At 44.6% G+C, this 14807-nt stretch overlaps 1 protein-coding gene across 4 annotated transcripts in view; it reads left to right on the plus strand.

Annotated features, from left to right (window-relative positions):
- Positions 1 to 14807, plus strand: part of samd11 (sterile alpha motif domain containing 11) — a 49039-nt gene that overhangs the window by 21054 nt on the left and 13178 nt on the right. For 3 of the 4 annotated variants that reach the window (XM_005732877.2, XM_005732879.2, XM_005732880.1), the window contains exons 4-7: positions 2932 to 3041; positions 9940 to 9957; positions 10036 to 10128; positions 13141 to 13305. In XM_005732877.2, coding sequence (XP_005732934.1) covers positions 2932 to 3041; positions 9940 to 9957; positions 10036 to 10128; positions 13141 to 13305 — 386 coding nt within the window. The remainder of the gene's footprint in view (positions 1 to 2931; positions 3042 to 9939; positions 9958 to 10035; positions 10129 to 13140; positions 13306 to 14807) is intronic. The other variant, XM_005732878.2, reaches the window with a different exon arrangement.

Below are 14807 nucleotides of genomic sequence, written 5' to 3' on the forward strand. Positions count from 1 at the left end.
CACCGAGCAAATGCCCAGTATGCCCAATGGCCAGTCCAGCTATGGTCGTGCCATCAGTTAACCCTTCACGCGTGCCTAGGGTTGCCGACCCCTGGTATATACTATAATGCACATACAGTTATCTGCTAAATAATAATAATGCTAAATAATGCATTTTCCAATATGTTATGTGTTGCACCACACAGCAGATCTTATTTGTCAGATACTTTAGACATTAAAAATGTTCCAAAAAGCACAAATGGTATAGCCAAGGTAGAACCCGTTCCCCTAACTTTGAGCTTTACCAGCATCCTTTTTTTTTTAATGAAAATGCATATGAAAAGGAAAACTAAGGAGCCCAAAACTACTGAACATGGCTTTAAATGCTTTTTATTTAACAGTTTCAAATGAGAGTGACTCACTTTGGAAGCCAGCCTCAAGTGGTTACTCTGGGAACTGCAATGTTCTGCTTTATACAGGCTAAAAAAAATAAGTATCATAGCTGGAGATGGATTGTATTGAAATTTAAATTCAGCCTTTGTGGAAGTTTGATTATGACAGTTTTATGTCATCAGTAATGTTAGTAGATAGTGGTATTTGATTAATGACACACTCTGGCTAACCCAGTGTCTGGTTCACTGTGTCCAGTAACAAAGGAACAGTACTGACCAGTTTAGAGATAAGCAGGAGGTGACTGTCTCTGGTGCACGTGGGTGATGAGAAGTCGGCTCATGTCCTTCTTAGCAATCGGGCTCAACAACCGCTATATAACCCCCTCCCTCCATCATTTCCAAGGCCTCCGTCCTTCCCAGCTAACCCTGGCCTTAGGAGCTCCTTAGGGAGCGCTGACTCAGGTGACTGAGTTTTAAACAGCGTCCCCAGCCCCCCTCTCCGTCTTCCACGGCTTGAGAGTGACCTTGCCTCCGCTCGTAGAATGAGCGAAGGAGGGGGCTGAGGGAGGGCATAGGTGGGTGGGGATAAGGCTAGGCCCTCATTAGCCCGAGCTGAGGCGGGACAGCTCAGGAGAAGTGCGCTAATTACCCAACTAACAATGTCCTTGCCGTTCACGGCTTTGAGCGGCCACTTCACCATGGGATAATAACCCCGTCACCTCTCTGAGAAGTTCACGATGGCATTATCACGATCACTTTAAATGATGGACAGAGGGTGGTGTTATAATGCAGCTAACTGATTGATGGATTTGGCTGCAGCTTCCCACAGTAGAGCATCTAACTGCATTGTGCACGGATGGCATGGTTTGGAGTCAGTGGGTGACACAAACGCACAATAATGACCTTTAAAAAACCTTCTTTGGACCTCATTTTCGTTTTTGAAGAAAATCATTGCCCTCTCAGACGCTTAGAGCTACCAATTTTAGTAAGTTGCACTCTAAAAAAGAAGTCTGTCATTAGTGTAAAAAGTTTGCAGTCACAGACCAATCAAGCGTCTCCTTGCTTAGCAACCGATGGTGACTGTTTTGTCTGCAACTATTTTCTGAGTCATTGGTTCTCTGTGCCTGAGAGGTGACTGGTGAGGCCAGCAGGGCCAGCATGAGGTCCTCAGCACTACCCTTCATCTTTTCTGTTAGCGTGTGGAAAACAGCTTGGCGACCGACAGCCTGACATTACAGAAGGAGCCTGTAATCATGGGACTGTAAAAACCCAAATCCAGCAGCCGCAAACAGTGTGGCCTCGTCATAGTGGTGGCAGCTAAGAACCATTCACCGCCTCTGTCCCATAAACTGTGCTTGCCGTGTCATACCAGACCCCCTTCATAGATGTTTCTGCTTTCAATAAAGTTGCCAGTTAAGGCTGTAAATGAGATTGCTGCTCACACGAGAGGTTGCTGATGCTGTGAAATGACGTGTTAGGGTTACTGTGAAAACAACACAGCATGTATGTGCAAAAATCTCTAAATCCTCATGGGCTTTGGGACAGCTGTGTGCAGCAGGTATATCGCATAACTATGACAGAAGATATGTAGACTGTAACTAAAAAACACATTCAGCCCTGTACCTCTCCTGCCGCACAAGCTGTTTGCCATTACACTGACTACACTCCACACACCGCGCGGCCACGCTACCCTCAAACGCTAAGCGCCTATTTCCCATCATTATGCCATTTAATGCGATCAGGATGGTAATCAGATTGCAAATGAAATGCCTCCATGACACAGTTGTGTGGGTCCGCTGGTGTGGGGAGTTTAGAAAGGCAGCTGGTGGAGAATTTGAAAGGACAGAGCGGCTCCAACCAAATCTGGGTCTAATCTGTTAACCCTCCTCCTGCTCCTCCTCTGGGTGCTGAAGGGCAGGACAGGGTGTTTGAGAAATTCTTGTGAATAATAATTTTCTTTCTTTCTATTTTTTTTTTTATCATGTGAGGAACTTAACATTAGTGTAGGCACAAGACTAGAGAAGACTTGCAGCTCCTTTTTTTAATTGTTAGTGCAATCAATGGTGGCTTATACTTGAGGATTTTATACATTCTTAATAAATAAAACCACTCCCAAGCGCGATCGAATCGTTTATTTATCTTAACTATTCTTTACCTGTCTTTGCATATTATTAGAGCGGGTTTTAAGCTGTTAAACTGCTTATGGGTTGTGAATATGTTCATTAATACATCTTAGTGTGGAAGATGAGTAGGGATGAGACCTGAAAGTGCTGGATGCGGGAGTCTGTCAGAGTGTATTACACACCTCAGAGCTAAGAGCCAGTTGACAGGACAGCCACTTGTTGCTGCTGAGTCTGTGTGAAGATGTGCATTTTATAGAGCGCAGGTCTGTCTGTATGGAGGATTTCGGTGGTAAGTCTTATGTGAAACAGTATGAATTTATATGCTGCTGCTTACACACTGATTTGGGTTTACTACTAGTTCATTTCTTTTGTTCATTACTTTTAATTGTGCTCTCTTTCCTCTATGTGTGTTTGTGTGTGTATTTTGTGTGTTGCAGTCGTGACACTGACCTCTCTACAATTATCTCCAACCTGCACCACACCAGACAGCACGGCATGCCCGAAGGCCAGTCCGCCTCTGACCACAGCACCAGTACTGGACACACAGGTAGGATCATGATGATGCCTGTGTGTGTGTGTGTGTGTGTTTTAACAGTATGCATTTGTAATGTATGCAAAATGTAAGGTGGCTTCTTTCTTTCTCTTTCTTACATTTGTCTTTCTCTTTCTTCCTTTGCATGTAGGCAGATGATACATGCCCCTTTACACCTCCTAAAACACATGTAAACGTTCCATTAACCATTTAATTTACTGTAATTTATGTGATTGAGGGAATTTAACATAAGCGTATTAGTAATTCCTAAAGGTCGCTCATGTTGATTACTTAATGTTCTTCCCACATTCTCTGCCGCACTCCAGGATTTTTTTTTTTTTTTGGCTAAACCCCCTGTTTTAAATTACCTCTGAATAAATAGCTTTGTTTGCCATTAATCCAGTTTCATGTGAGCAGAGGAACCATGGTGTGCATGTGCTAAGCTAAGAGCTTTGCTTCCAGCTTAAACACAGAACACAGACCACATTTAATCACAGCTATTTGTCAAGTAGACTGTATGAGGATATTGTGCAGCCATCAAAGACATATGGGTGTTCAGAAAGCCTCTGTGTAAGTCACTGTTTAGAAACAAGTCCATTGTACTGTATGTTTCGCTCACATTTTGTAAGTTGCACTTAACTTTAGTGGCGTACAAGTATGTTTGTGTAGCTTTTGATGGTACACTTGCAAAATCTTCACATTATCACAGTAATATAAGAAGTTCACTAACTATAATTTTAGGGTTGTTGAAGACTTAAAACAGTTGGAAGGTGTTTCATGTTGAACTAATTAATCTCAAGAGTTTTATTTTTTCTTATCCCTGCTAATTTTTTTTTCTTTTTTTTGATTTTTTGCCTGCAGGTGAAAATATTGATCATGACACATGAATAACCCTGGATTATAAACTTCTATCAGATAATCCAAACACTTTTAAATAAATGCAGTTACCCTTAATTAAATAATTGGGTGCCTTTTTATCAGTAAAGACCATACCTTTGCTTTGCTGTTACCCGGAGTTCAACCCCTGTCCCTTCTTATCCCATTAGTAGGAGGCACAGCAAGTGGCATAATCACCCCAGACCCAACACTTCCATACTGTCTCTCCGTGTGCTCATATACTCTGTCTGCCAGATTAATTGTCCATACGGTGCCTGCGATATGAGGTAGAGTGGGTGCAAGGTGGGAAGAGTATTAGATTGCTAAACAGCCAGCTCAGCCGGTGTCTTTGGGTCCCTGTTTGGGACAGATTTCCACCAATACACCAGTCTAATCAGCTGTTAAACTTAATGGAGAAATCAGAGCCATGAATGATTTTCCTAATGGGGGAAGACAAGAGGGGATGGAGGTGGGTGTGGGGCAGCAATGGGGGATGGTGCGCGCACAGTGTGGCCTACACGTAGGGGGTCCAAGACCCTAAAATCTGTCCGCTTGAGCATTAAAGGGAGATTTAACAGGCTGCCTAAGCGGCTCGCTTCGTGTCTGTAAACAAGTCCAATCCGATCAGCCACTGGCTCTAATTCTGTCTGCCAGTGAAATTAGACACACACTCGTTCTCAAACACACAATTACACACAAATAACATGTAGTTATACATCTGCGTCCCTACGCAATATCAACTCAAGTTCGAATTTGCGTCCACATACTTAGGTGGGTGAAATGTACATGAAGTTTTAAAGCAGTGGATTGTTTGGCTTTGGGATTGGCGCAGCATAAATGCTTGTGTTTATGTGTTTATGCTGTTGCATCAGTCACCTCTGCTGTTCGACTCCTCCAGAGGTGTTTAATGTGTACCAGTGAACAGTGGAGGGAAAGAAGGGAGAAAGGCAGCCAGGAGGAGGTGAAGAAAAAGTCTGCAGCAGCGAGAGACGGAGATGCTGTGATGGAGGAAACATTTGGAAATAGGGAGCCAGAAGAAAATGAGATGAATGAGTGCGGTAGTGGTATCAAGGGAGGGTAAGCAGCAACTATGGCGGCGGACTGCTCCGTGTGTGTGTTTGTGTGTGTGCGTGCGTGTGTGTGTGGGTCAGGAGGAAAGGGAAGCAGGCTTGCCGGGTCGTCTCTGTGCCGGAGTGGGCCGTTAATTAAATCTGAGAGACAGACAGGAAGGTTGCCTCCCTCCCTTCTCTTCCCATCTCCATCCGTCCCTCCCCTGCTTCGCTCTCTCAATCCCCAGCCACTGGCTATTCAGAGGCTCTGTTAGAGGCGGAGAGGAGGGTGGAGGGGAAGGAGGGGTAGGAGGCAGGAGGGGCAGGGGCGCCGATGCTGAGAGTCTGGCTGCCTGTGGAGACTGTAAACCGTGGCTCTGCGGTCAGACCGGAGACTCAAACAGGCAGATAAGGTGTTTTTGGGCCGCCGCTCTCGCTCTCTTCCTCTCTCTCTTTGCTCCCAACACTCAGGCTCTCAAAAGCAGTTACAGCCTGTCGGCGTGTGTGTGGTTGGGGGTTGCAGCAGCGGTTTGGGGCTTGAGCACATTTTTGTGTGTGTTTGTGCATGCGCACCTTTCCGTGTGCGGTTTCGAAAGGCCTGGTTTTAAATGTTTGCTTGCGTGTGAATCTGCAGCCCAGCGTGTTTGTGCAAGGCCTTTTTCTTTCAAACTGATTGCTTCTAAAGTATTACCAGCTAGTTATTACATGATTAGCATAGAAAGGCAATTCTGCCCCCAAAGTAAACATTCCAGGATGTGTGCTTATATTAGCTCTGTCATACAGCGGCTAAAAAGGGGAAATGTGGATAGTAAATATTTTAAAACATCCCACAGCTTAACAGGGATGTAATTGCACTGCCATAACAAAACGCTTTCTCATGGTTTCTCAAACAGACATGCTGATGGTTCTGTCAAGATGTGAAATTCAAGATGACAAAATAAATAGTTGAATTAATAGTGAAAATAGTTTTGTCCTTCATGCCTGGGCGCTTAAAAGAAACCCTGTAGTTTCTGTAGTTGTATTGTTTCTTTCTTTTCTGCTTGTACTTGTGCAAAGTTACACTTGAGCAGAATCGGCAGTCGGTCGAGTTGTGCGTCACAGAAATATTTCTTGGCACTTTTAAATCTTTAATTGCCTTTAATAACCGGCGAATTGCACGTTGTTTGAATGGGAATATTAGCTTGCATATTTGGGCATGAACTGTTGCCTAGGAACAGTCTCTGTAAGCAGAAGAAGACGGATGAATGCTGGGAAGACGGAAAGATCTGACAAAGAAAGCAATACATTTAAGACTGACAGAAGATATTAGACATCATTTTTGGATTCAGAACAACCTTATTGGAAAAGTTTAATTGAGAAATTTTCCATTTACAGATTTTTTTTTCAGATATTTAATCTACTTATGCAATATTATATATAAATGTTTCTTGATGGTTTTTCCCCCTTCTTTTATATGTTGTGTTTCCTGATTCAGGATGATGAAGTATTTTATTTATTAATCAAACTTATTTTTATTCTAATTAGTTATTTCTGTCATGTTTTTTTTCTTTTGACTTTTTAAAAGGAAATTCAAAATAAATGGTATTTCCATAGAATTAGGACAGACAGTTGTCAGATTAGTTTTGTAGCCGTTATTTTGGGAAATAGAGTAGACAACAAAGCACTCTGCAGTGGTCTTTTGCTATATGGGTAGCCTACTCAACCTAGTGAGGTGTACCGATGCCTACATATTAGTAATTTGAAAAAAACTTTTTTCTGGGTGACTGTCACAGTGGTTGTCATAACCGACATTATAAACAAACCACTGGTACTGCTGATGGAAACTTCTCGTGTAACGCCATCTGTTCAGAGGATTCCTACGAGAAGGGACTGACTGTATCCGGCTGAAGGCAGTGAGGACGACAAAGACAAAACCTACTTTTGGTTTTATTTGGTTACATAATTATGATCTCTTGAAAATATCAAACTCACAGATTTTCATTTTAAGGTCAGATGTTTGGGGTTTTTTTGTTCCATTCCTTTTGTGATTTTGTTTCTGGCTCTGTTTGTCCGTCTTTCAGTTTCTTCCATCATATAAGAAAGACGAGCACTTTTTGTGGCAGTTTTCCTATTGGTGAACATTTGCACATGTTGTTGTGGTGCATCCTCCACTCGTGCAGACTCCATCAACCACCCCCAACCCTCTCTCATACCCCCACCACCACCACACCGCCCTTTCCCAGCTGCATCGGCCCGTAAGCCAATCAATGCCAGGGCTTTCAGGGCCGGCGGAGGCCCCGGCGCACGGAGGAGGGATCAATAAGTTATTAGCACCATTCTGTCAGCTGTAATGTGGAGATTGATCGGGGGGCTGCGGCTGGCGGCCCACCCCACGTCCCCGCCTGTCACCCCACCCCCCCAAGCTGCTCCCTCCACTCAGCTGCCTCCCCCTCCCCTTCCTCGGCCTGATAAAGATGACAGATTAACGGAGTAAGAGAGGAATTAAGGAGTCTGGCTGTCTGAGCTGTCAACGCGCTCCACAGGATGGAGAGAAGAGAGGAGGAGGGCTAAAGTTTGAGGAAGAAGAGGGGTAAAAAAAAAAAAAAAAGAGTAGGAGAGGAAGGGGAACGTTCTCCTGGCTGATGATTCGCCCTGCTGGTGTCACATGAAAGAGAAGTCGTTTAGGTCCTGCTGTTTCCTCTTTCTCTTTCTATCCCTCAGCTCTCATCTATCTTTTCTCTCAGTGGGAGGAACAGCAGATAAGGAGGAGGTTAACTAGCAAGGAGGAACTGAGGAAGAGGCTGGAACATGGTGTGTTCACATACACGTCTGAAAAAAAGGCAAGACTGCAGATTGTCTGTTGACCAAGAAAAGCTAAAACATGGGGTTATATCATTAGAAGCAAACGCTGTCTGCACTTAATAATTGCTGTATTTTGACAGTTAAAATAGCAGCCTTGAAGGCGGACTAAAACTCTTGACTCCACGACCACTAATTCCTTAGCAATATTAACAAGCAGGTGATAGGGAAAGGCCTAAGGTAGCAAACTTGACTGTAAGCTGTGTTAGTGGGAGTAAAAGGGTTAGTATAGATGCTAGCAGAGCTCAGGGTTTGGCATTAAAAGGGAGCGCCGGTGCTCTAAGAAGCCCCATTTAATTGGCTTTAAAAGCTTTCCGCCCTCAAATCTCGGGCCCTCGGGCACTCGCTCAGGAGACGCAGTGTCTTGAGTGAGGTCGGCTCAAGAGACGACTCAAGTGTGTTTGATCATGAGAGGCTGTGGGTGTGGGTCTAAGCGCGTGTGTGTTTGGTAGAAGAGGGGCTTTAACTAATGGGGGTTCTCTCTCTCTTTGTTAATATTTCACTAATAGGATAGATGGAGACCTTCGTTTTTTTTTTCACCTGAAAGGACCAGTGAAAGAAAAGTACCAAGCGAGATTTGAAAACGAGAAAGAAAAACGGAAAGAGAGATAATAAAAGAGATTGGAGAAAAAGTAGAAATGGTAAAAAGCATCCAGTTTGTGTGTATGCATGCACTTGTCCATTAGCGTTACTCCCAGTGCCCCCCGCCTCCTCCTGCTGTTTCTTTTGGATGGTATAGGGAGTGGATCTCCTCAGGACCTGAGAGGTAACATCAAACACCGGATCATTAGTGAACCTCCTCCCTCTCATCCTTTCCCGCTTGCTCGCTCGCCCTCTCATCAACACCGGCACTCCTTTAGCAGCACAGCAAAATCCTCAGAGTCCTGTCTAAATCCTTTTTTTCCCCTCCTCTGTTTCCCCTTGCAGACAGGAACAGGCACAAGTTTGGCTAATAGGTTAAAGGTCAGAGCTCAGACACCATATCAGCTTTACTCTCACGTACCACCAGCAATATTAATGCTGGACACAGGAAAGAGGCGGAGCTAACTATATTTGCGTGGGTGTTGCGATGATGATGACGACGTGTTTTATTTCTACTCTGTGTTCGTTCTTTCTCCGCACTGTTTACACCTGCTGTGCAAATGATGAAAAATTGCTTTGCTGAAAAAGCAGAGAGAGAGAGATGAACCATTCTCCTTGAGGGAGGGGGGGGAACTCGCCTCACCCTGAAAACTATGCATTGAGATGGGAAAGAGAGAAAGTGGAACGAAGGGAAGAAGAAGTCACTGCGATGGGTTTGGCTGTCTGTGTGGAGGAAGAAACAGAGTTGGAGAAAAATCAGAGATGCATGAAGTAGAAATAAAGAGAGAGAGAGAGAGCGCAGTGACAAACGCCTCTTTCCTTCCTGCCGGCGCTGCGTGCGATGTGCTCTGCATCTCCTCCTTCTCTGATAAGGCCTGTATTGATTTGAGGTGTGTTTGTAGGGGAGGTGGCGGGGGGGTGGGAGGTGATGGGATGGGAAAGGAAGGAAGAGAGAGATGAGAGGGGAGGAGAGGTAAGGGGTGGGGGGGGGACAACAGGGAGGAAGAAGAGGAGCCAGAGAGGTGTTAATGTGAGAGTGAGATGCTCCTGAGGTTCAAACACACCCAAATGACACTAACGAGAGAAGGAAGGGGATGGAGAAATGAAGAGACATGAGGGTTTATGGGAGGTCACCAAAAGTTGTTGTAGAGGTACAAAAACGAAAATTAAAATAAAAACACGTGAGGCAGACATGATGTCAGCAGAGCGGTATTTCTGAGAGGATCTCGTGCACTTTAGTTCAGTCAGAGGGTTTTGCTTCAACATCTGGAAAAAAGGAAGAAAGAGAGAGGAAGGATGGTGATAACACTTGAGGACAGACTGTTGGAAAGAGATTATGGCACAGAGAGACAGAGCCCCCCTCCCTGCTTTAGATAGACAAACAAACACGTGACTAAGGGGGGCAGATCCGTCATCCACGGCAGTGCAGGGCCTCTCTTTTCTCTGACAGAATATGCACCTCTCCAGACGCCCGTGCCTTGTTTCACTCATTCTGTTTTTCATCTTTCTCTCCTCCTCTTTGGTTATTTTTCGCTCGCACTTCTCTCTCTCTTCTACCATTTCCAAAGCAGCCACCATGCACACAGGTAGAGACACAGGAGAGCGGCAATATCGAGTCTTTACTCTGGTTTTTGTTTCTGATTGGTTTCCGTGTGTGTTTACAGATGACCTTCTAGGCAAGAGGAGAAGCTTCTCTCCCAACAGCAGCAGCGAGTGTCCCTCTGAAAGCAAGAAGTTACGCAGTGTATCCCCCAAAGGTAGGCAGTGTATTTGTGTGTTGTGATGTTACAGATGTGTGAAACTGTTTGAGGGGAAAAAAGACGGAATGACTAAAGAGAAAAGATGGAAGTTGACTCGGCCGCTGGTGAATGTCAGAATGTTGACCCCAAATCATGTTTCTCCAAATATACATGCAAACATCCCTGCAGAGAAAGGTGTTATGGGTGACTACAGGTCACAGAGGCCCAGAGAGCAAATGATGTGCCAGATCTCAGTGTGTCACATGCTCCTGGTTGAGATAGGAGTATGTAGAAGCAGCCATCTCGTTCCCCTTTCTTCCTACATATGCACACATTAGAGGGTGCCACCAAAAACGGATAAATAGTTAAATAAAAAACAAAGTTCTTACTTACAAAGTGATTTAACATCAATAAATGAAAACCATTTAGGAGTTTCATTTTTAGCCCTGAAAAAGATCAAACATTGATCACCTCTACATATGTGTGTGTTCCACAAAAAATGAATGAAAGCTGTGATTTGAGGGCATGGGCGCCTGTCCCGTCTGTCATCTTCCAAACAAACACATGTGTACAGTAATATCCTCAGGCAGACACACTCATATGAGCATAAGCATTTGCTCTCTAGGTGAAATTAGCACAGCGTAAATGACGGACCTTGACAAGGCACACCTTGGTAAGACGGTGCTCCTCTGTAGTGCTGCAATCCGGGCGCTGTCCTCTATTATTCATATCTCCCTCGTGTGGTGTGAAACCAGGCGCCCGGCGTGGAGCTGGCACGGCCACCGAGTCTGTCCCTCTGGGCTCCTGACGAAGACTTCCTGACTGATGCATTATACAGCAGGCAAAACCCAAGGGCAGCTCACCACACATCTTATCTTTGCAGACTCACAAGCGCTGTGCATACACTGCACTTCTTATTTGACAAACTAATAAAATCTTCTTTCTGAGGGTTAAAGTATGGATTAAAATTTAGATGAGTGAAAGCAGTTGTGTGTGATTCGGATGTAAGACTGAGCTGTGTCGAGCTCGGCGTGATCCCTGTTTTGACCTTTGGCCACCAGGTGACCTTTGACCGACTGCAGTCCTGCCTGGAGCCTCTTTCCTCTTTCTCTGTGTACAGAAGCACTCATTCGTGGCCATTATCGTCTTACTTAGACACAACCCTGCCTCTGAAAGATGCATGGGTTTGTTATTGGTTGAGAATAGTGTGTGTGTGTTTGTGTATTCTGGCTCGGATTCCTTTTAAGGCAAATGGAGGTTTGTGTGTTTTGAGTTTGTGTTTTTGTGCCTCTCACAGTGTGTATGGTTAGGTTTCTGGTTTTTAAAACACAATCTCTGTATATGCTTTGCATATATACATACATTCTTCCTCTGCTGCACATGCACAAACTGAAACAAGAGAAACTGATAAAGCAGACTCTGTTTCTGTGTGTGTGTGTGTGTGTGTGTGTGTGCGTGCAGCCAGCTGTCCAGAAAAGTGCATTTAAGCCTTGTCAAAACATTGCTGATCCTGTGTCTTAACCTTGAGCTCCGTCCACACCCAAAGCCTGACGCGGCACCTGTACGTGGGTTAGTATTTGTGTGTTATCTATGCTAAGTTACATCTTTTTGCCTCCAAGTGTGGTGACACAAGAGATCCTTTAATGACTAATGCAGGTGGAGAACAGACTAAAAGAGACAGACTGTGAGGGTAGTGTGTGGATGGAGCCAGAGAGATTGGATACCACTGTGTAAATGATGTCTGTTTTTCTTTCAGTTGCAAAGTCGGCACCCCCTGCTGTGTTTAGAGAGCAGGAAAACTTTAGACAGGCACAGACTAGTTGCGCACGCACACACAAACACTCGAGGACCTTGGGTGGATTAGCTGGAGCTTGTCGGTGGAGACAGAGATGCTTGCGTGTTCGCTTCCTCCCTCACCACCTCCACCCCACCTCCGCTCCTCAGCGCCACTCCTGCTCGCCTGCCCGGGGCCAGACTCAGGTTTCAATAAGGAGGAGGGTGGTAAAAATAACCCCTGCTTCTTTCCTCTGCTTCTCCCTCCTCCACCTCATCCTCTGTCTCCCTTTTCTAACTCCCTAACCACCTTCCTATATCCCCCTCCGTTCTTACCTTAGATCATGTTACTATTGACAGGGAGGGGGAAGAGGGAGGTCAAAGGCAGGGAGATTAAGTATGGGGGACTGACGGCTAGATAGACATCATACACCGCATTGTCTTCGCAACACCCTAAACACAACAGAGAGGTGTTACACACACACGTACCCACACTAACAGTGGTCGAAGCTGAGAGTTGTTTTGTACTGTTGAGTTTTCTGCATTATATACAGTAAGTTTCATCACTGCAGTGTTACCGGAGCTACTGATGCGCTTTGTGTAAGAGAAATTGTGAGTTCATGATGGGGTCAGGCTCTGAACATTAACAATGCATGGCTCTACGCATGTAGCTTCATGTGAAGAGGCTTCCAGTCCACTGGACCTTCATGATCTTTGAAAGCACATGTTCTGACTCATATTTAACATATGCATAAAGCTTATACTTGTTTTATTAGGTAAAATGAGAAAATATGACCAAAACATGTTTAATATTTAGGTATTTCTCAAAGGGTCTAGTACTTTTAAGAACTGAAATCAAATTTTAACTAGAAAAGGTTTGAATCACTATTTCTTATCTGACAATAAAGTTCGCAGTAATGTTAAAGCACAGTGCTTCATGTGTCTGATGTTGAATCGGCTTTTTAGCTGTTGAACTGCAAAATTTCACAAATCTGTGACCTCTGGTTACCATTTAGAGCCACTAATGCTTTGAGGCTGCTGACAGTATTACATTTCATGCAACCTCTTGCTTGTGGCGTGCTCTGCACAATCGTGACATGCAAATGAATGTGGACTGTTCTTCCTATAAATATCTCGTGTGCCACTGAGGTGATAGAAATTTATGAGGAGAGCTTCAGAGCCTGGAGATCAAGTTAAAAGAAATTTCCCGATCAGTTTGCTACTGACAATCGCTAATCCCTCCCCTCCTTTCTGCAGAAAACTCCCAGAGCCCAGGGGTGGAGGCAGGCGGCAGCCACGGCCACATGAGCCCTGAGGAACATTACAGGCGCATGATGTCAGCGCTCAGCGAGCAAGGGTCCTACGAGGAGCAGCAGCAACGCCTCTACCAGCTAGCAAGCAGCATGGGTCTGCCCGGTCACGGTCAGTACACAAAGCTCTGTCTTGCTATTTCTAATCTTTCCCCACTCCACAGATTTTTAAATTCTTAATAGTAATATATATTTAGAAATTCTTACATAAAAGATCTAGAGGTTTCTTTTTGTTCACTTTAATTCAAGCATCTTTTAAGAAACGAAACAAAATAACCCTCCTCTATCACCTGTCGCTAAGTCACTGAGGTGCAGTGCTACCTGGTAACCCTGGAGTACAGCTCTGTGTTCACACTACCATGTAGCACCGTGCCACGCCGCTGCCATTGTGAAACCCCGGCCACTGAGACGGCTGACATTTCTATTTGCGGTGCTTGCCCACCCAGTGTCAAAGTGTCACTCAGGGTGATTTCTGACCACCCCGACTCTCCGTTGTTAACAACACCCACAAGCCTTCACATGCATCAACGCCATGATTGATCCAGGAGCTCTCATTGGCTGCCTGCCAACCCTCTAAGTCTCACCCAGGAAACCTCTAGTGTGTCACATATTCACTGAGTTTCTATAGACATAAAATTCCCCAGTTTTATCTTGAGGAAACTGGAGTTTGATGGGCGGGGAGGAGAGAAAATGAGAAAAGTTGTTACAGATTGATAAGCTGGCTTCTTGTTCTTGTCGCTGAGCGTGAAATGTTAATATTTTTCTCACATTTTTTCTACAGGATGTAACATTGACTCCGACCAGTGTCCTTTTTTTTTTTTTTTCTTCTACACGAGTCTTTCTTGCAGTAGTATAAATCCAATCAGTGCTTGGGCCAAATTGTAGTTTGAGCAGCTTTTATTTTTATTTGATTAGTAATGATTTTTAATTGCCGGTTGCAAATCTAGGGGCGAAGCCTATAAAAGCTTTAATTGCCCCCCCCCCCCTAGAGTTTAGAGGCAAAATTCTGGGGGTTTTATGGCCCTGGGCTAAGTCTGATCACCGGCTTCCTTTCCCAGAAGCTCTGTCGGTTTTGAGGCAGGCGCTCTGGCGCGATGCTGACATACTCGCTTCCTTTTCTTCACTTCCACATTCCAAATCATTTGATAGTTTCCACATTATCCTTTATTCTGCAAATATGCTTTCTTTATGCGACCAGCACTTGTGCAGAGAAGAAGAGGCACGGGTAAAGAGGGGGAAAAATTTATATCTATGGAGAGGAAATGAAGAAGGAACACAAATGAGGGAGGAAGAAATATAAAACAAGTTACAGTTGCCACACACTAAATGAACCCATCACTTAAAGATAATTTCCTTGTGACATAGCACACTCCTGTTTATATGTGTTAGATGCTGTCAGTGGCTGAGGAGCCACGGGCAGTGCAGGCTTTGCTAGTGCTGACAGCCACCCTTCCATATTTCTCTATAAATCCACTGGCTGTTTACAGGTTTATTTGCCAAACACAACACTGCTTCCACATCCTCCCTTTCTCCAATTAACAGGTGGCGCTTGTTAGGAACCACACTGTGAACAGTTTAGGATGTAGGACAGAGGGATGGCTGTTTTGTCTCTTG

The sequence above is a fragment of the Pundamilia nyererei genome, unplaced genomic scaffold (genome assembly GCF_000239375.1).
Source record: "Pundamilia nyererei isolate P.nyererei 1_Seehausen unplaced genomic scaffold, PunNye1.0 scaffold00049, whole genome shotgun sequence".
Lineage (NCBI taxonomy): Eukaryota > Metazoa > Chordata > Actinopteri > Cichliformes > Cichlidae > Pundamilia > Pundamilia nyererei.